The sequence below is a fragment of the Primulina eburnea genome, chromosome 17 (assembly GCF_022965805.1).
Source record: "Primulina eburnea isolate SZY01 chromosome 17, ASM2296580v1, whole genome shotgun sequence".
NCBI lineage: Eukaryota > Viridiplantae > Streptophyta > Magnoliopsida > Lamiales > Gesneriaceae > Primulina > Primulina eburnea.
The window spans coordinates 599168-621681 of NC_133117.1; the positions used below are offsets into that span (position 1 = coordinate 599168).

A 22514-nucleotide genomic window follows, 5' to 3' on the forward strand; every position below is an offset into this window, starting at 1 on the left:
TGACCGGGCAGGTCGATCCCCGTAATAGCGGTGAATATCGTTCGTTAACGACAAACAAAATTACTTTTTCTGGCACGGTTCGTCCTCATCGCCGATAAACCAAGGACAACACAATTAATCGAACTTTGAACCTACGATTCAGTTCGACTCGGGAGGGGGAGACTGGTGATACCCTAGGGATGAGCCCACTACCCCTGGCCCATCCCAAGTCCCAAGGAAAGACAAGGCCCACCAGGGCCCTAGCCCAAATGGAAGACATGCCCACTAAGGGCCCAGGTATGTCTCCTATAATACTCAGGTTTGGGTGTCAGTTTATTCATTCACTATATTGTTTATTCAGCAGCACCCTTAGCTGCTTCCCCCATATATCCTCAGTCACTGACTTGAGCGTCGGAGGGGCTACGCCAGGACACCCTCCTGGCCCCCTCTTAACGATCTTCTTTGTTATTTCAGTGCTCAGGATAACTTCAAAACCCTCGTCTGGATTAAGTGACACTTGCTGGTAGCTGACCCTAAATTCCCGTGAGTATCAATACCTAAATTATATATATATATATATGCGGATAAATTCAATTGCATGTCTGACAATTTTTTTAATCTAAATTTGTTTAATGTAAGAATTGAGTTTTTCTTGTGAGGGCTTAATTAACGTACGTGGTGGTGTTCATGCAGTATCACTGCAACGTTGAACTACGTACATGACGAAAAGGGCAAATATGGGGATGAGGCAACTTGATCCTGATGAAAGGAACATCACTTTGATTTTTGAAGAAGTGAGAGCCATCAAGAACGAAATGGAAGACATCGTAGTGATGCTATTCGACCTTAAAAACATCGTGAAAACCCCGAGATCCACCAAAGGTTCTGAAGTTCTTGAAGGGCTAATTCACCAGATGAATCCGAATTTAGCAACCATTCTCAAAAAAGCTAAAACGATCAAGACTAGGATCGATTTGGTTAATAAGTCCAACGAGAATAATCGTAGACTATCGGATGCTTATAAAGAAGGAAGCCCGGTTGATCTGACGAGGCTCGCGATGACTCGTAGCATCACACTTAGTTTAAACGAAATGATGAAGGAGTTCAAGTCATTGAGGAAGATGATTTTCGACGAGTGTAAAGAGAAGCGCTCGACTGAAAAGATGGTCGGGATCCGAGGGATTTTCGAGGACGATGGAGGATCAGATTCAGAAACAAAGGAGATGGAGAGGTACTTTAACGAGATATATCAAGCTTTTCTTGAGATGGCTGTGATGGTTCGGGATAGAACAATTGATGTTGAGCAAACTGAGAAGAAGAAGAAAAAGGGGAGGACTTGTTGGATTGGATGCAAGTGTTTTTGTTAGTCTTCTCTTTGCAATTGGTAGCATGGTTACCTATTTTAATTTTTCTTGAAAAATAAGACTATTTTGTTGGATTATATTAAAAGAATTATGTGACGTGTATTGTTGTTCTACGCATATATTATATATATTATTATATTTTAAAGTTTTTTCCAAGAAACATTTGAGCGAGAATATAGAGAAATTAAAGAATTTATTTTTGAAAAAAATGTAATATTGATCTAAAAGATCGATTGGAGGACTCCGATAAATTATCAGATTGTTGTGGATTTACATATTAATCTTCTAGAAGTGAATCCATCCAAATCTACCCCAAATATATAGTGTTATGCCCCAAGCCCGGGTCCGCGCCTGCGTGACTGCACAATGAGCCCCTATAGTAACTACTTCGTATTTGTGTTCGCTTTACGAAAATGATTAACCCAAGTTATTATAAAAGTTCATTGTAAACTCGTTATAAACTCATTTTAAATCTTTAATTTTTAAGATTCTGGGACAAAGGTATCACATAATGCCTCAAATCCCACAAACACAAAACTATATAAACTTAGAAGCTTCAAAAATGGAAGCCTCAAACCATGCGTAAAGTCTCGCTTGTGCGTGTAGTAGTTAGATTTTTTGATATTTTAGATATGACTAAGGGAAGAAAAGCTCAATTTTCTCAGAAAAAGCATAGAAGATTTCATGTTTTTCCTTGGCGTGAATGGTTATTTTTGAAAATTTGTGGATGTTTATTTATTTTGAGATTCTCGTCAAGTACAAAGGAAAAATTAAATGTAAGTTGTCAGCGCGTGAAAGAAGCCGAGTACTCAAGGGAGGGAATATTTTATTAATTTCATCATCAATGGGAGGAATCAGAATTAAATAGATTTTGGTTGTGGATGAGGTAAAGGTCCCCTCTACGGCATCTACACATGCCTATGTAATTAATTGAACCCCATATATATTTAATTTGAGCATACATTTTCATGTAAGTGTGAGGCCTGGGGTTGAAGATAGCGGGAGTGATCGTCGGTGTCATGAAGTTACACAGACTATGAGAGCTCTCGACAGTTTTCTAGACGAAGAGAATATGAATGAATCGATCTCACACCGGAAGGAAAAGGATTCGAAAAACTGTTCAGGTATGGAACTGTGCAGTTGAGAAGTGCTTAAAAGATTTGATATTTACTATCCATACTAAGAAATGCATCTTCTTTTCAGTTGCACGTCACATAAGAACTCAAAGGTTAATCGTGCTTAACTTGAGGCAATTTTGAAATGGGTGATCCTACGAGAAGTTTTTTAGGGCACTCTGGAAAGACCCGTCTTGATACAGTGAAGACAATCGTTGAATCTGAGATTGTTAAGAAAAAGCTATATCAAGGGTAAATGCCTTTCATTTTCTAAATTATTATGAGAATGTGATGTGTGGCATGTCACATTCTACTAGAGTGTATAGGAAGGAGCCTCTACATTTTACCATTTGGCTCGTCTTCTTTTCCTCATGAACAAATTGAATTTACTTCAAGCTTTAATCGCTTGCTTGTACAAGCCAATTTGATCAACTTGATTCATGAGTGTGACCCCATCGTTTTTGGGTGGAAGCTTCCTTGTAAGAACCTATCCAAAAAAAAAATATCAAAACCAATTATTATGTTTCGATAAATAATTTTGTTGTGGTATGATAATTGTCAATGTTAGATAGCTATTAATATGTATCGTTTGGAGTTTGGACTGTTGTGTGTGTGTATTTTAAAAAATTTAACTTGTACGGTTAACATTAGATATAAATTTTTTTAAAAAAAACGAAAAACCATTTATTTTAAAAAACTTCTAAAAAACCATTTATTTTAAAAACTTCTAATGTTAGATATTTTATCGTAAAGTCATATGTGGTGTTCTGCATCAAATTTATCGAGTTAAAATCTTATGATATATTTGCTTTTGAAACTTATGCAACGTTAGATATTATTCCAAAATCAAATGGTTTGTACATAATACATGCAGCAGATTCAAGAAAAGTAAATTTAAATACAATCCATTACTTTTAATACTATATATCATTGTCTAATTTCCATGCATGCATGCATGCCAGCATATATACATTACACCCAATAAAAATATAACTTTAAGAGGGAAAAAGAAGATCATCAGAATTATTAGCATTCAAATTGCTAGACTCATACGATTAGCATATACTGATGACTGAGCCGCTCACATCTCCAGTTTAACGCGTCCTCCTTCGATATAACCTGCAATACAGCGCGAAAAATGGCTCAAAACTATACATTTGCACTGATTCATCGATCCATATTCTGTTTGTTCGACTCGGAAAAATCGTTTGTAAAATTAATTTTATAGAAAGAAAAAAATCAGAGTTCTTCAGTTATATATTTTTTAAACTCTTGATATTCAGTGGGGTGTGGAATCTTTTTTTTTTTTTTTTTGTTATCTCAAGAATGTCAACTGGGTTCAGTGGAAGTAGAAGACACAAAGGGAAAGATACCTATAAACCAACTTAGGACCAGCATCAAACTGGAGTTACATCCTTAATTCAGCATCATGTGGTCCTTGTGAAAATGTCAACTTTCCTTAATGTTTTCCGTGCTTTTGTTAAAATATGATCAACGATAGTCAATGCTTTGATATGACGTTTTTTGTACTGTTCGATCCATTTGTGCTGCGGACTATTATTAGATAAAGTTGAAGCACACCAAGTGATTCTAGTGAATTTGGGATTTTATGATGCGGGGATAAATCCAAAAATTATCGTCTCTTAACAGATTTAACGAACAGTTCGGAATCGGTGCATCATGTTTAAGCTTCATGTGTACCTGTAAATGGTTGAGGAGTGTATGGAGATCTTTCTTGTTGGTATTCCAAGCCATAGAGATTGTGAATTAGCTCAGAATCCCAGTTTGAGTAATGAAATTGCTGCATATTATACGAGAAAAGTTGAACGGTTAGTAGTCGAGTCGGATGACAGAAACACTTATTGAATGACAAAAGTACTAACATTCAAATGGGATGAATCAAGCAGTTCATGTGTGATCTCCTGAAGCAATGATACTGGAGCGTTTACAGTTCTCTCAACTGTGTCATCAGAAGGATTCACCCCTGTTTCCAAACGACTGAATGGAACTCCTTGTGCCAATGAATTGAATTGAAAGGGAGCCGGATTAACCATGTCCGCTGATACAGAAATAGCATGAATGTCGGATATGAGAACCGGAAGCATCTGCAAGAAGGGACTCATAAATAATGATAGATTTTACAATCTCGTATGTTTTAGCTATGTTTCTTTGATGAAGATGGATTATTTACCTCTTTAGTTAGGAGATTATCAACGCCAAAATCCATTCTCGGGTTGATTACAGCGAGTTTCATCGATAAAAACTTGAAAAACATTAAGATTACGGGTCAGGATCACTCTTTTACATTATTATGAATTTATGATTACCTATAAGTTCAGTTAAGCGTATGTACCTCAACTTGTCTTTGAAGAGATTGAACATAGTTGATGATTTCGTCGAGCAATCCGGCTTTCCCTATAATCTTGTTACACCCTGGAACAAGATCTTGAAGATACTTCATTCTTTCACTTATTTTTTCCCTCCTAACCTGGCATGCATAATCAAGCATAGCCAGCAATAAATTTTCAAGAATCTTGATACAAGACTTGTTATCAATATATATTTCTTACTCTTTCGGCTAAGCTGTGGCTGTCTGTGGCTTGACCACGACGTGCTCGAACATGAATATAGTCCGTTTTTTCCAAGTCAGGCGCCGTTGTTTTCACCTTAGAGTTCATAATTGAAGGCTCGTTCTTGGTGCTTTTTCTGATCATGACCTTTTTATCTGACGATTCTTCCTCACTTTCGTTCATTTTTTTATCTTGGGATTGTTCTTCATCCACCTATATATGTGTGTATGTGTCCCAGAATCCAATTTAATCAATAAATTCTACAAGATATTAGGTAGAACACTATCTTAAATTATAGGTGTTTAGAATGAAACAGGGCACTAAAACAGAACATGATTAACAAGAAAATTCACCATGCATAAATTGACGTGCATTTCAACTGTTTAATTAAGAAATAAATAATTTAACTTTTGTCTGACAAAAAAAAAAAACTCACCTTAAAGTATTCAATAGTATCTGCCTTCCTCTTCTTAGACCCGTCTCTTCCGACGGCGGAGCATAGCATCTCCGGCAAAAAACCACCCGCTGCATCAAGATCAGCGGCCACCTCCGCCGCTTCCGGTTGAACGCAGCTTGCTGTCCTTGGAACCACGCAACCCATTTCAAACTCTGACCCATTCACATAACTCAAAACCCAATCAGTATCCACACCCGGATCCTGTTTCATACCCCGGCCCAAAACCAACTCGCTCAGTCCCTGATCACCATTATTTCCGAGAAAACCCTGAGCTTGGATTGGAAAAGAAAAAACACCCATGTCACCGTTTCCGGTGATACTGCCCGCGTTATCCAAACACCGTAGCATCTCCGGAAAAGCACAGTTCATTTGGCCACAATTTATGAGATAAAGAGTACGCAAATGTGCTTCGTAAAAGAGAAGCAAAAGCGTTTATGCAGTTGAAATATTAGGTGAACTTCATGCAATTTCTTGGGTAGATTGCATCTTCCAGCAGAGTTTTCTTTTTCTTTTTTGCCAATTTTTGTCACACGACCTCCGAGGTGGAAATAGTGAAGAAAAGATGGTAATATTTAAGGTTTCTCACGTGTGGATTGATAAAAACGGTAGAATTGAGACTTGAGAGCTCAAGGATTAGAGGACGGTTGGAATATATATATATATGTACATTTTTTATATACTGTACACCTACCGTGCACATCTATATGAGCTCCGATGAAGTATCACTCACCCATTGGATGTGCAATTTTTATATATTACATCACATCCTAATGGGTGAAGTGACACCTCATCAGTGCTCACATAGGTGTGCACGGTAGGTGTACAGTATATCAAAAAAATATATATATATATATATATATATATATATATTATTAATTTTGATGTGGGTTAGAGTGTGAATGTGTGAGTGAGTGTATACATGAACGGTCGTATGTATTCAAGTGTAAGTAAAAACCAAATGGAACCACAATTTGAAGGTAAAAATTTGAGTGAAACGGTTTCGTGGATCATATTTTATGATACTGATATCTTACTTGGGTCATCCATGAAAAAGTATTACTTTTTATACTAAAATTTTTATTTTTTATTGTGAATATAAGTAGGGTTGACCCGTCTCACAGATAAATATTCGTAACACAAGAGACCTGTTAAATTTGAAAAAACCAAAGCAAAGCGTTGATTTGGATAGGTTTTTAGTCGATTATGGTTCAAATTGATTTTTAGTTGATCATAGTTATATTGGTTTCAAAATTAACCAAGTGGAAAACATTGACTTAGTTCAAAGTTTTGATTATAAAAATTCCAACCAAATCGATTTTATAAATGTATAATATTTTTAATTATAATATTATTTAATTTTTAGTTTATATCATATCATTGATGTTATGAACAATTGATACTCGTTCTATATATATAGGATCGCATGTATTTTCACAGATAATAAAAAAATTATATAAAAAAATAAATTTTACAAAAATTCCTATTTTACCTCTTTAATGAATGCTTTAGTTATTAAATGAACATATAGTAATTAAAAAGGCAAAATAAATATGGATAGATTGTTAAAATAGTAGAGAAAAATAATATTAAATATAAAAATTGGATTATATATTTGAAATGGACAAAAAAAATTCAACACGGAAAAAAATAAATGCAACTTGGACACAGAGAATATAGATATTACTTCTATAGATTTTAGTTTTAATAATTAAACAAAAAATTAAATGGATAGAACGAATTGGTGCACTACATGATGCAAGTCGTGAATGTGTGTAGCTAAAATCAATCACCGAACATATTCAAATCTCATGCGATCATTCGACAAGAAGCATGTGATACTATATGAAGATAATGCTGCATGTGTTAATCAAATGAAATAATGATACATAAAAAACGACAGAACTAAACATATTCTCTATAAGTTCTTCGCATTCACCCAATCGCTTGAAGAAGAATAAAGATATCGATATTAATCAAATTCAGTTAAGTGAAAACTCATCAGATCTCTTCACAAAGACACTTACTACGACAATATTCAGAAAGCATGTATATAATATTGGGATGCACAAACTACGAAATTTGTGAATAATTGTTCGTGTTAACATGAGGAGTAGTTTACGTGACTGCATTCTTTTTCCCCCACTATGACTTTTATCTCAATGGGTTTTTCATAGTAAGGTTTTAATGAGGCGATATAAAAACACGTAATCAAGACAATCATTGTGTCATGATCATCATGACAAGAGGGATGGTTGAAAATAATCAATGAACATAAGACTTGTAAATATTGAAAATTAGTGTGTAATGATATATTTATTTTTGGCTTATTTTCAAAGAAATTCTATAAATAGGTATATCAAATTGTGAAGAAAAACACAATTAAGTAGACAAAATTTTATAAAATTTGTAGTTTAATATATTTTATGAGTTTAATATTTTTACTTTGTACCATACATTTTTACTTATAAGAATAATATTTTTATGCATATTGAGATTTTTTAATAGATAGTTTATAAATTTTAAATTATGTTTAAAAATAGTCAAAAAAATTATTTGAAAAATGTTGATCATCTAAACCATGTCAAATTGAACCAAATCGAAACCTTCGCCAAACCGATATTGGTTTGGTTTGACTTTTATCATAAACCGAACTAAACCGTTTTTGCTCAATACGGACGGTGTTAATTGAAAGATGAAGATTAATCGATCGTCATTAGTATTATCACATAAAAAAAATTGGCCAACTGAATATATTATTCTGATATATAATTTCTTAAAGTTTTACAAATAACTTTATCTTTTTAAAGCCTTAAAGCTTCACATACTTCATACATTATTTTATATATATTTTTATCGAAAAATATAGCTCATGTTCGTAGAATCATTAATATAATTTGAGTTTTTCTGGATAACTGTATCGGCATGGATACCTTTATCTAGTCTCTACAAAATAAAGAGTGGGTCTCTTATGATACGGTGTCACGAATCTTTATATGTGAGACGGGTCAATCCTACCGATATTCACAATAAAAAATAATACTCTTAGCATAAAAAGTAATACTTTTTCATTGATGACTCAAATAGAAAATATGTCTCATAAAATACGACCCGTGAGACTGTCTCACACAAATTTTTTCTCAAACTAAAATGTTGTTATCCTTAGAACCATTATATGTTTTAGCCTAGCAATTGGATATATAAAAAAAAAATAACAAAAATATTGAAAAGGAAAATCCTTGCACGATATAAAATTAATACAAAATTTATTATGAGACTGTATCACATGTCAATCTTATGAGAACAATATTCTAACTAATTCAACTTATTAAAATATTTTATTTTTTATGTCAAAATATTTTTTTTCATCTTAAAAAAATAAAAGAGAATATTTACGATATCTCTAGTTAAATATCTCAACAGGATCAAAACGAATTTGCGAAAATGAGAACTATAAGTTGATAGGACTTGGTCAGAAATTCGAAGGACTGACGAAATATACGAGATGATTTTATTCGATTGTTCCAAATTTGTGTGGAGCTTTGAATTATACTTTCCAGCAAATTTTCAGGACTGACGACCGGGAAATGACAGAAGCTGCCGGAATAAATGAGAGAGTGAGTGGGGGCGGCGGAGAGAAGGTCGCGGGCCCGATAAGACACGGCTAGTCACGTGATTTGGTCTAATGGGCCACATACACTTTAGGTACGCCCAGGTCGGGTTTTTGGGTTTTATACCAAATCTTTTTAAATTATATTATTTTCGTGGATACGAGCTTTTGCCTTTTAAAATATAATTAATTTAATATATATATATATATATGTATATTGCTGATAACAATAAAAATATATGTGGTCCGTATAAAAAACAGAGAATGGACTGTATTTTTTAAAAATTTATAAAATAATTTTAACCAATTTTTAAAATTGAAACAGTAAGAAATAAGATATGATAGAAAAATAAATTTTGAATATTAAATAGGAAGGTTATAAGATATTTTTGGAATTATAAAAAAAAAATTCACAGCTTACCATAGCCAGTTACCCTGTAGGATTTAGGCACAAATCAACACATAATCCATAGATAATCGTGATGTGTTTGAGTTGATGAAGTAAATGAAAGTTTGACAATGATGATAAATTTGATTTGTTTCTACCAACACTTTATAGAACGAGCCTATATCATATAAAATTTTCAGTGCGATTTGCTTAGATGGTGTGGTTTACAAGTTATTTTACTAATTCTGATAGTTTACTACACATCGGGAGTCATAAAAAAATCTTAGATTTAAAAGTACGAAGTTATCATGTAATTGTACACTTTATAAACAAGGATAATAACATATTCTCATGATTTATCATAAACTAATTTAATAGTATATATGTTCTACTTAAAAAAACAGTAAGAATTTAAAGAGTATCATGTTCTAGGGCTTTTTACTTCTTTCTAAAAATAGAATTAATATAATAATAATTTTATGTGCTTATATATCGTTTATTATTATATAATATAATTAAAAAAAAGGAGGGAATAAAATTTAATGGCTAAATTGGGAACGTGACTGTACTTGTTGGACCACAAGACATACGTATTTTCTATCAATCATCGTCACCAGACAGTATGATCTACACGAGATTTTATATCATTTTCAAATAATATTTTTAACAGTGAAATTTTATATTGATTTTGACCTATGATTAATTTGAAATACAAGATGCGAAACCTTTTTTTATATAAGAAAAGACATATATATATATATATTTATATTATATAAAAAAATTGCAATTATTTAATATTAATAAAAATTACTGTTAATATCATATGTCGTTTTTATTATATATATTATATATATATATATTTGCAGTTATTTAATATTAATAAAAAATATTTTTAATATCATAAATGTCGTTTTTATTAATGATTCCGAGGTTGACTGATTTAAAAGTAGAGATCATTAAGGACATGAAACATCTTGTCTAGCTTGTCAGAAATTGATAGTGTAATTAATTAATTAACTGAAAAAGTATAATTTTTTAAAAAATTTATACTTTATTTTAGAAGTTTGTTAAAGTGATGGTTCATTTTATTTTTTAAAAATATTTAAATTTCCCCACTTTAACATTATCGGAGAAAGCATCTTTCATTGTTTAAAATTGACCAAGTGAATGGCAAGCAGGGATGAAGGATGGCCCAGTTGAATATAAATTTTTATGAGACGGTTTCACGGATCAATTTTGTGAGTCGAATCTCTTATTTAGGTCATCCATGAAAAATTATTGCTTTTATGCTAATAGTATTACTTTTTGTTATGAATATTGGTAGAGTTGACTCGTCTCACAGTTAAAGATTCGTGAGACCGTCTCACAAAAGACATACTCTCTATTGAATAAGAAAATAAATATTTATGTAATTTTAAAAAATACACTTTCATTTTTCGAAATATATTTAACCATTCATTACTTTTACCAACTATCAAGCATGTTCGTTAATCCACCATTAAATTTTTTTTCCTTTTATTGTAATAAATTAGCATATATTAAAATTTTTATTCTATAATTTTAGTTTTAAAAAAATATATATTATGATACATCAATTTTCTAAATTTGTAGATATGTCATGCATGACCAAATAACATATAGACATGGGACCTTCCTTTTGTTCCTCGATTCTTCAATCGTTATCTTTGTGGGATAATTCCAGCAGAGAACAATTCCTATTCCAATAATTTTTCTATAATCAAAAATTTATTTACAAAACTAAAAATAAAATTTGAAATGATGTTAAGTGAATCAAATAGCGTATAATTTTTTTTTCTACATACATAATGCGTGATGTTTCGCTCATTGTCAATATCCTAGAATGACAAGGTTTGAGTTCACATGTCACCGGACTTTTAACTTACAATAAGCAGTGTTTGCACGTTGAATGAAATGGTAAATTATAAGACACAATTATCGTAAAACTCGAGTCAAACGTGAGATCATGCAGAGATGTTAAATCTCATCATTTACGTCAAACCGATGCGATAAAACACGTACAATATATGTAGTAGAATAATGCTAACGTCATTACAATTACAAAAGTGTCAAGTTCACTTCATGCGAGTACATTTTTAAATTTTAAGATAGGTATTAAAATAAGAAATGATTTAATCACACACGAAAGAATGGCAGACATCTTTTCTTGCTTCCCCTGTTGTAAATGGATAAATGTCAAATGGGCCTCACCTCCGGGCCTATTTCCAGCTGGTTACAACAATTGGGCCCTATAATGATACGGGTTGGCCCATCTCGAAGACGCGTGTGTCTAACTTAAACGAGTCACATCAAATAATGCAACACAACCAATTGAAGTGAATTAAGCCGAACTTAACCAATATTTTTCCTAAAAACCAAATGAATCGGACCAACATAAAATCAACTATTTTGGTCAAAATGAACCAATTGTTTTTAGGGGGGAAAATTAATAAATATGTGTATTGAATGATATGTTAGTCTAATAAATTAAAAAAAAAAATTTTAATCTCTTGATATAAAAATAAACCACAAAAAATTATATATATATATTTTAAATGTCAATTTCAGTGTTCTAAAAAGTCCGTTTAATCTTGAAGATTGACAAAAACTTCCCGCTTCGGAGAAAAGCGATTAAACTGTAGTTTGACCGAATTAAACGTAATTAAGACGTTTAATTAAGTATGCTTAATCACAATTAATCACATCTATTTATTTTTAATTTTTTAGATTTTGAAAGTAGAGTAGGTCTCATGTGAGACCGTCTCACGGATCATAATCTGTGAGACGGGTCAACCCTACCCATATTCACAATAAAAAGTAATACTTTTAGCATAAAAAGTAATATTTTTTCATGGGTGACCCAAATAAGATATCCGTCTCACAAATATGACCCGTGAGACCGTCTCACACAAGTTTTTGCCTTGAAAAAGTATGTCTTTTTATCTTAAAATAATAAATTAGATTTATAATTTAGATGTTTATTTTTTAATTTTAATTATGATTAAACATATCTGATAATAATTTGACAAATATTTAGTAATTTTTAATGTGATCTACTGGCAAAAACAAATAAAGATTGTAATTTTGAGATTTTTATGCTTTTATAAAAAATGAGAATTAATGTATTAGACTTAAATTTATCATATTTATGTATTATTTTATATATTTATTGGTTTGAGATAATTACAATTATACTAAAGTTAAAAAAACGTTTTTTCACGCTTCAGTCTGCGCTAATCTCACTTAAGCTTGAAAAGCTTGGAGCTCGACATCCGCGCTTCGGGGTGCTTCACGTTTTTTAGAACCTTGTTTGTCGGTTCTCGTGAAAAATAATTTACATAAACCTAGTGAAAAACAACAAATAAATAAAACCAATCTTTTGACTTATATCGATTATTTCGAGTCAACAAAAAAAAATTCGAGTCAATTATAAATCTAACTAGCTAGGAATTCAGTTCTCTTCATAAGCTTTACAATATAATTTCGGGCCTCAATTTTTAGTAAGGACCTGATCCATTAATCCACAGGCTGGTGGGTTATTTATTGGGCTTGTCAACTCAGTTGTCATAGTAGGCCCAAAATATGGCCCTTGTGTTATGTGACTTGTTGATTTTTTTGGTCATTTTGCTTCATAAGGAATTTTATGCTTCTAAAAAGTAGAAATAAAATTCATATAAAATTTTGTTTTATTCTAATAATTTAATATCATATTTTAATACTTCCATAAAAATGTGATTTCCCACGATAAATTGAAACTCAATGTTTTATTTTAATTTAAGAGAGAGAAATATTGTATACATTATGTATAATATTTTATTATATTATAATTGTTTTAATACATGTTAAAGAAAATATTGATATCGAGTACCCAATAAAAAAATTATTGTAGTCTTATATTTCCAAATTTTTTTTTTATTGTAAAAAAGTATTTAAAGCAATACTTTTAATGTCTAAAAAACTCTTCTTATTATTTTTGTGGGTCAATTTTATGAAACGAAATGACAACTGAACTCAATTCGTTTGATGAAAATATATTATTTTTATTGACAAAATTTTATTTTTTATTTTAGATATATACCAAATTGAAATATAATATCTAATTTTTAATATATCTCCAACACTAGTGATGAATATATTTATTTGGCCACCGGATTCTACGATTATGGCGCAACGAAATTCTACGATTACCGCGCAACTCACACCAAAGAGATAACCATAATCATCAATGAATTTGACGGCCTCGTCAAGAACCAGCTTTTCGACTTCGCAGAGATTTACTTGGCCGCGATCATCATTCCTGAAAAAGAAACGAAAATCCAACTTTCAGTTGGAGAAGATGAAGAAGTCATAGATAAATTTTGTGGGTTCCAACGGACATGGAGATTGGTCTGAAAAGAAACCAGGCCCCGATGATTCCCGTACCACCAGGACAACTGAACTCAAATATTTGGAGCTAATCTTTCGAAAGAAGTACAGAAACCAGATTTTTGACGGATACTTGCCGTACATTCTGGCAAGATCAAAAGATTTGGAGGATGAAAAAAAGACTCGGAAATTGCATATGTTGAAAAGTGATGGACCAATTATTCAAATTCAATGGCAGGCTGTGAATCTAGATCATTTTTCAACTTTTGAAACTTTGGCGATGGATGATGCAACAAAGAAGATGATAATTGACGACCTGGACAGGTTTCTGAAGAGGAAGGAGTTCTATAAAAAAATAGGCAAGGCAGGGAAAAGAGGGTACTAGTTGTTTGGTCAGTCAGGGACCGGAAAATCGAGCTTGATTGCAGCAATGGCTAATAGTCTTAACTTCGATTTTGGATTTCATGCTTTGAGTTTGAGGAGCTCTTTCATTAACAGCAGTTTTTTCTCAGGTCCCGAAAACATGAACACGGCTTACACAAGCTTAAAATCTTTACATTAAAATCCAGGTCTCCAGCATCTTTCTTGTTTGCCCGTAATATAATCCTCATTTCTATTTTCTCGCAAAGATGAAAATATAAGCTTAAAATGAGCCATATAGAAATCTATTTACTCTTTGTTCTTGTTCTGTGAATAGAACTTCGAGGTCCTTAAAAATCACGTACGGTTTATGGAGAATTCTTGTGGGCGCAGTTAACAAGCGTTGCAAAGAGTTGGTGGAGAATTTTAAAGTTCATAAAAATAACAAGTACACACGACAAATCAACCTTAAAGAACAGTCCAAGCAACCCCATAAATTTTTTTAGTAGAATTTTGTAAAATATGTAAGAAAATATTCATTATTACCATTCTAAAACTTAAGGTTTTTGGGAACTTCCAAATTTAGCGTTCCTGTTAAAATAAAACTTGAAGTTTAACAAAGAGTCGCATTTATTATAACCTTGAAAGCACTTATAAAATTTCAAGATATAGATTCATATGGTATTGAGTTTAAATTTTACTTGTGCGATAATTGGATTTATAAAAGAATTTTCCTAATTCCATTTGTTTTTAAATAAAAATAAAAAATTATAGAAATAATAATACTTCAAGTTTTAATGACTACTTCTGTGACGTACTTTTAAAAAAATCTAGACAGTCACATAGAGAAGACTTCGTGCATGCCACAGAAAACTTTGACAAGTTTTTTCATTAATCACGAGTTTAAGAAGAGCATCGTCTGTGAGAATCTCTTCTAAAAAAGCACAAACCACAACATTCAGTTCCCAGAGAAGGTGTGTACATAAAAGAGGATGCACATAACTTAGATTTTACATCGTCATTCAAGCTCTCAATCATCGAAGCTCCAAATATGACAAGTCCAGTCTCTCACCAGCAAAACTTCTTCTTCTGTATGACGACAAAAAGGTGAGTGAGTAACTCTAGACATAATGTGGATCTAGTTAAGGAAAAATATCTGTTTAACTTACCCGAAAACGAGCTTCACTTTGATGGTCTATATAAGCAAGGAGTTCTTCTTGCCTCATCAAAGCTTCGTGCAGAGCCTGCTCAAAGAAAAAGTGATTCTCAGACCTCAGTTAAGCTCTTACCATCCCAAAAGAGTAGATTTTATTTTGAGAAAAAAAAAATTGAGCAATTTTTGTTTATAGATTTCAAACGTTTTCATTTTCGGAAAATGAAAAACAAGTCATTTTCATCTTATTTTCAACTTTCGACGAATTAAATATAAACTAGATAACTCATTATAGTCTAAATAACGTGACATCCATAATAATAAAGGTTCCCTAGATAAAACAAGTGAAAAATTAATCACATTTCTCATATATTTTCTAAAAGACATTGCCGAACAAAACTAATCTTACCCAAGTTTATCCTCCAAAATATAACTAGGCATCTATTTTTCAGAAACTGAAGGAAGTAAACTCCAATTGTTCTCACATTTACATTGTTTTGTTTTTATCGCGTAGTCAAAATGAATGATAATTTAAAGAAAATACCTTTTTGGTAGCAATCAACTCTGCTTCAAGGGCGTCCACTCGACAAACAGCAGCATTTAGCAGTTCTTCTTTCTCACAGGGCATCTGAGACGGCTTAGCTTGAAGAGTATTAACTTTCTCTTCAACCTCACTCAACCTTTTCAGGACAGAAGATAGAAGGTCTACCCCAGTAAAAGCTCGTGTTGGCGACAGTGCTCTACACTCCCCCTTCACAGTTGTGTTAAAGTTGACTTCCTGACTCGTCGGCTCATTATGTTGCGACGATGCATAAGGGAACCTCTTGGTAACACGGAGTGATATTGAATGGAAGAAAATGAAAAGAGTTGTGAAGAATGCCATAAAAGCTGCCAAAAATCGAGCGTGATATCCTTCTGGTGCCTTCTGAGTATCAGGGGGTGGAAGGATCTCTGAAATAAAAATAAGAGTCATAATAAAACAAAGATTAGTGTCTGTCATGCTCAATGTTACAGAAGCATCAAAAACAAGTTTACTAGAAGCTATCATCGACAAAGTAATGGATGAATCGAAAGCTAAAATTTTAAAAGTCCAACATGGTCAAGGAAGCGTGAAAAAAATATTCCTAAAAGCTTGCAAGTAAAAAGAGAAATGGGTATTTTTTCATTTCTTCCCCAGTCATAAAATTACATACCTATTAATTTGATCTTTGACACTGAATCCAAAGGGAAATGTGAAGAAACAAAACTCAGATAAAAAGACCTAAATAAATCATTTACTGTCAGATGCAGTGCTAATTTTTCAAGAAAATGAGCAGTGATGAGACATGTGTGTCCATAAATTAGTTTAGTTGTGATAAATGGAGAATATTCAAGCATAGACACAGACCTACCTATTCACAACATACTAACCTTTAGGAACATGAGGCTTCGAAGGGGATATTGGCTTTTTCCATCCAGCATCAACAGCCTTGTCTACCATGGGAACATACTCATCATACCCAGAGAAGTTACCAACATAGCCAGCTGTTCCAATAGCCTTAGCCTGAGAAATAAGTCAAAGATGATGTGGAATAAATGAAAAAAGTTAAATCATTTTCACAATTTTTATAAGACACTCTTGACAAAAATCCGTATTTCTGTCCACAGGTGTTCATTTCATTCCCTTAAGCCTTAACTGTATTATACTCAGAATTTTGAATGTCATCTATCTTTAGAGCAGTCGTTTATTTACATCCTCAGTAAGAGCTGTATATGCTAGTAAGATGAGTGTGTAGACAGGCGAACCCGAGTTAACCAACTAGTATTAAAGGCTTGAGTCGCTTATAACTTAGAATCTTGTAGTTCACTACAGATAATGAAAAGGAGAAATATATTTTGTAAAAATGGTATGGAGCTGTTATATGTCTTCTCAACCAAATCCAAGTAACAAAGTTTCCTTTAAGAAAAATCACTCGAGACACTTCTCAGAAACTGACATTTTATGAAATTATTTAGAAATCAGAAGATTTATGAACACCCAAATGCGTAATACGAGTAATTATTATTCTGCGATCACAATTGCAATATGTACTAATTGATCCATTTTTGTGAATGAACATAACAAAACTGACATTTGAAAAAATTGTCACTAGGAAAGCATTGGAGGGACACTGAAACTAGTTGCTTCCTACGAATTTTATGCACCCAAACAGCGCGGACATTTTTATGAGCATTTAGTTTTTATCAATCTCAACAGCAAGAAAAGATAATGTCAGTGTTATTTGGTCGGGCAAGGCAAGATAAGTAAAAAATTGCCAAAAATTTACCATCATATGCACCCTAACAAAGATTTCGCTATCACAAATCATCATGTTAAACAAAGTAACATAGATAATCTTATCATGGAGCTTCAGACTTTGCCATACCTCCTCTCGGACAGGAGTCAACCGAAGATGTGGATAATTCTTAATGTCTTTAGGTGAAGTAATAACATCTTCAGGTTCAGAACCAGACTCTGCTGTAGATGTATCACTCCCTTTCACCTTTAGCACTAATTGACAAACTTAAGATATCCAATACCATGAAAGATATTGAGAGAAACTCTTTCCAACAAACTGATATAAGCACTATAATCATACCGGTGGGTAACGCCGTTTCACATAAACAACCTTTCCCTCGCTGTTGAGAATTTTAACGACCTGCCTGGCCCGTGGTGCTTCACCATTAAGCACCATCTGCGCCACCAAGTCTTAATGAAACAAAGTTGTGAAAAGAAAAGCATGCCAGCACATTTGTATGAAAGCGCATTAACATAAATAACACGAACTTAAAAATGTTAAGGGAATCTGGGAGGATCGGACCTTCAGTATCTCTGGATTTTTCCATGGCCCTTTATCAGAGCGAAGACAACCCCCTTGATCTGCACAAGTACAAGTTCCTCCCAAAAATTCAGGCAGTTCACTGCACAAGTGCATAAAATAAGCAAAAATATAATTAGCAACTTCAATAATGTTGCAAGAAGAAGATGTTTTCATATTATTCAACAATGATTTCAACCACCTAACCTAGCATCTATGATTTCAAGCAACTTGTTCTGGTATTTGTTTCCAAGCACCTGTGACAGATACAAGAACAAACAGAAAATCCAAGTTATTTAGTCAATTAAAGAATATTGCCAATTGATGATCTGAAAACCAACGCACATGAATCTTAGTGGTGGTCTTGGGATCTATAAATTTTTTTACTGTGTTCCACAGTAGTCTAAAGCCTGGACCAGCATTGATGATAAACATTTGATGGAGTGTCTGCAATCAAAAAGCACACCAGTTATTTTGTTTAGAACTACAAATAGGATACTGAACTAAACATTAAACAAGTTAAGAATATTACTTCAGGGTAGTTATCACCATCAATCTTCTGGAGTCGTGTAATGAGGTCTCGTGCGTTCTTTGTAAAATTTTTCAAACCCTATGAAACAATCCCGTACATAGGGCAAATGGAGAATAGTTAGTAGCTTGTCAAACTAACAAAAGAATAGTAGAATTGCCGATCATAATAGTTAGTCGAAGAAGACAAAAACGCGAAACATACCACACCATGAACATCCAAAATCGTTGTACTCGAATCAATATGCCGTTTTGCGGCAATGGTGCAAGCTGGAAACTTAATGGCAAAGCTTCTCTCAAATTCTCGTACATGGTATTTTATATAGCGGTCCATGGTGGTAACTTGCATAAGTTTGTTGGGGTCCACTTTCCCAAGTCTCTCAATATAAACTGGTCTTCCTTCTTTATCAACTCCATGATATCCGTGAGGGTAATACGTTAAAACTTCGTCCACTTCTTTAAATTCAAAATCCTAATATACACACAATTTGATTGACAAAACAAATGACAAATCAAACTAAAACTGGCAGCCCAAGAACAACCTGAGTAAAATGATTTTGCATACTCAAATGAGTTTACTCATTAAACCTATTTACCTCCAAAAGTGTGTCGGTACCAAATTCTTTCCTCCACTGAATCATATCAGCCCACATGAGTTTCGCCTTTTCGAGATCGAATTTTCTTGCTTTCAAAAACCTGAAAAATCATTGAACCACCAAAGAGAAATTGAGAAAAAAGAAAAGAAAAAAAAATGGATAAACAAAACATGAGAAGAAAAGCCCCCTTCAGACAGTCAACAACTTTTTTAGTCCGGTACAGAAAACCAAAATGATCTAAAGACCAAGTGCAGGATTTGAGCCTAATAGAGAGCTTAACACAAGTCGTGAGTGTTATTTTAATATCACATAACATCAAAATCCATGAATATTTTATACTTCCTCCAGCGTATATGATAAATATAAAATATCCGTTTCAACGGCATTATAATCCTGAAGGCATGAGTGTAGACCAACTTGTACATTATAATTTAAGACGCTTTCCCTCAGTATCATCGATTAGTTTTCCACTTGATTTCCAAGGACCAAAGATGACTTAGAGAACCACCAGTGTTGATTGAGAAACAGAGATCCCCCGCCCCCGCCCCCGCCCTTCATTAGATTTTTTTCTGAGAAAAAGATTTAGTCAAAATTAACCTCAACATCATGTGATAATCATCGAATTTTTCTGGTAGCAACTCATCCAATATCAAGGCCTGTCTAAATGACTCCACAGCTTGCAGTTCCTCTGCATCCCTGATATCCTCTATGGAAACAGAACTGACTCGCCCGTCACTCTTTCTTCGACTGCTCTTCTTCTTAAGAGAGTGTTTGAACTTTGAAGATGCGTTGAGTGCTTTCTTTTTCAAAGATCCAATTCTGGTCCTTCTTTCATCTTCTGAATTCTCGAAATCAGATTTTCTTTCTCTCTTTTCATCATTACCAGAAGACCCCTCAAAGCCTGTTGCATTACAGACATGGTTACGGCCAAGAATCATTTTTTTCAGAAAATAGAGGGCTTCAAGATTAACACACTATTCAGTTTTCTTGGAGGTAATCCGTCTACAACGAGCTCCACGTTGACAAATTAATTTAATCACTTAAGAGTTTGAAGCTATATGATTCTAACATCAAGCGGCCAACAAAGTATGAAGAGTTGAAACGAATTCCAATAAACGAAGAATCTTTTGCTCATTTTTTTTCCTCCAATTGAAAGTTGCCTAGCAAGTAAAATCAGCGCCAAAATAAAATAAAGCATCGACGGAATTACCTTAACAGACTCGAAAGCCAAGAAAATCCAAGCAAAATTTATCGTAAATGCAGACAAATAGAACAACACTTAAAATTGACCAAAGCAACAAGAATTTCACTCACAAGGCATCGCAAATCGATCCAAGGGTCCCGACATCAGAAGTTCTCGATAGCCAAAACCCAGATAAACTATTGATAATCGAACAACCAGCTAATCAAACATCACCAAATCTGGGGACACTGTAAAAACAAAATGGTGTTTCACCTAAACAGAACCGAAAACCCGAAAATTATTTGCCAGATCGAAGACTAAAACAGTTTCGTTCCGAACATAAATAAATAAAAGCAGAAGTTGAACGGATCTCGAGGCGGATCCACGGCAACGAAAGCCTGAAAAATCCGTAACGGCTCAAAAAAAAAAAGATAAGGTGGTGACTCTACACATTACAGCTGAAACAAACATATATATACCGGAGAATCCGCGTGGCGGCGGTGTTAGATGTGATTGGATTTAATGCACGAGGTTCCCTGCCCCGACGATGTGCACGTGGCAAGTGGAGAGTGGAGAAAGAAAGCTACTCGGGTTTAGTTGGCAACTTGGCATTACTTCAAGATTTTAATTAAATAATTTAAGATATTTTCATGTAGATTTGAAGTTTAACACGAAATCGTGGAATAGAATGAATATTTTTCAATAAATTGTTCGAGTAGAGTTATTGAATCGAACTTGTGACGTTAGTTCTGATATCAATTATAGGATCGAGCGCTTGCTGCTTTATCAAAAGTTATAGTTAGTAGTAATGGGGCAACTCAAATCTTTTAAACCACACACAGCTCAAGTACCACGATTCGATCGCTCCACCAAACAAGAAAAATAATTGCACCCAACGCAATTTAAAAAAAAAATTTATCGTATTTAGTTTAATTAATTTAAATACATATCTTCATCATAATAATAACAACAACAATAATAATAAATAATATATAATGTTAATGTTTATAATAATTATAATGATAAATAAAACTTGATTTAAGATTACATGATATATAATATATAGAAAATCACAATATAAATTCAAAAGCATAAATGAGTAATTTGACACACACAAAGTTCCAAGAATTTTTTTTTTTTAAAAAAAAAGAGATAAGAAAAAGAAAAAGAAAAAGAGCAATGATTGTGGGGAATTTCTTACAGTACTGTGGTATTATTGTGTAGGGTTTGGATTCTAAACAGTGTCGGGGACTGCGAGTAAATATGCACGCCGCTAGGCATGCGCTGTTTGTCGTTACTTTTAATGGTAAAAAAAAGTAGCATTGGAGTGAACGATAGGCTACTACTATCTGACAAGTGTTTTTTTAAGTGGACAAGGTCATTTAGACCTATCGAGAAATTGATAATTCAATTTATTTATTTTAAGTAGTGGATTGATTGAGTGATTCAGTCTCATGAGTTTGAACTTGATAATTTTATTGTTGTTAAATGTCCCACATCGGTTAGATAATTAACCTTTGAGTGGTATATATAGAATTGGACAATCCTCCTTCTTTGAGCTAGCTTTTGGGGTTGAGTTAGGTCCAAGTTCCAATCTTAACATGGTATCAGAGCCCGAGTTTCACCGTTATGTGTTGGACTGTCTATAATTAGGCCACCCGTTCTGCCCATAATTAGGTCATTTGTAAACTCCACGCTCCAGATGTTCATTCCTGGGCGTGAGAGGGGTGTTAAATGTCCCACATCGGTTAGATAATTAACCTTTGAGTGGTATATCTGGAATTGGACAATCCTCCCCCCTTGAGCTAGCTTTTGGGGTTGAGTTAGGTCCAAGTTCCAATCTTAACAATTGTCAAATTAGGATATTCACAGTGGTAGATATAATCCAAGTCATATCATCTAAATATCATCTTCATCTAAATATTCATCACTGCACATCATTGATTTGTGTGCCACAACAATGCTCCGTTACAAATTTGTAGCCGGATATTGTA

The 22514-nt window shown here is 33.3% G+C and overlaps 3 protein-coding genes and 2 long non-coding RNA genes across 5 annotated transcripts; 2 read left to right on the top strand and 3 right to left on the bottom strand.

The window, feature by feature from the left end:
* Window positions 1-698: 698 nt before the first annotated feature.
* On the top strand, window positions 699-1346 carry LOC140818686 (syntaxin-112-like). The gene has a single exon (XM_073178728.1). The coding sequence runs from the start codon at window positions 699-701 to the stop codon at window positions 1344-1346; it is 648 nt and encodes a 215-aa protein (XP_073034829.1).
* Window positions 1347-3276: 1930 nt separating this feature from the next.
* LOC140818604 (uncharacterized) lies at window positions 3277-6110 on the bottom strand. Its single transcript, XM_073178619.1, has 7 exons — window positions 5465-6110; window positions 5029-5241; window positions 4812-4946; window positions 4650-4721; window positions 4342-4563; window positions 4160-4259; window positions 3277-3577 (listed from the first exon to the last, which is right to left on the bottom strand). The coding sequence occupies exons 1-7, from the start codon at window positions 5852-5854 to the stop codon at window positions 3540-3542; spliced, it is 1170 nt and encodes a 389-aa protein (XP_073034720.1). The 5' UTR covers window positions 5855-6110; the 3' UTR covers window positions 3277-3539.
* A 7461-nt stretch (window positions 6111-13571) lies between these two features.
* On the bottom strand, window positions 13572-14314 carry LOC140818641 (uncharacterized). Its single transcript, XR_012115024.1, has 2 exons — window positions 13875-14314; window positions 13572-13795 (listed from the first exon to the last, which is right to left on the bottom strand). It is a non-coding gene; the product is annotated as an uncharacterized lncRNA (long non-coding RNA).
* Window positions 14315-15084: 770 nt separating this feature from the next.
* Window positions 15085-20976, bottom strand: LOC140818640 (phosphatidylinositol/phosphatidylcholine transfer protein SFH6-like). Its single transcript, XM_073178677.1, has 14 exons — window positions 20652-20976; window positions 19935-20238; window positions 19338-19437; window positions 18947-19213; window positions 18746-18823; window positions 18559-18660; window positions 18421-18470; window positions 18217-18316; window positions 17995-18090; window positions 17782-17898; window positions 16787-16919; window positions 15921-16327; window positions 15393-15467; window positions 15085-15312 (listed from the first exon to the last, which is right to left on the bottom strand). The coding sequence occupies exons 1-14, from the start codon at window positions 20683-20685 to the stop codon at window positions 15292-15294; spliced, it is 1884 nt and encodes a 627-aa protein (XP_073034778.1). The 5' UTR covers window positions 20686-20976; the 3' UTR covers window positions 15085-15291.
* LOC140818642 (uncharacterized) lies at window positions 19405-19904 on the top strand. Its single transcript, XR_012115025.1, has 2 exons — window positions 19405-19628; window positions 19838-19904. It is a non-coding gene; the product is annotated as an uncharacterized lncRNA (long non-coding RNA).
* Window positions 20977-22514: the final 1538 nt, after the last annotated feature.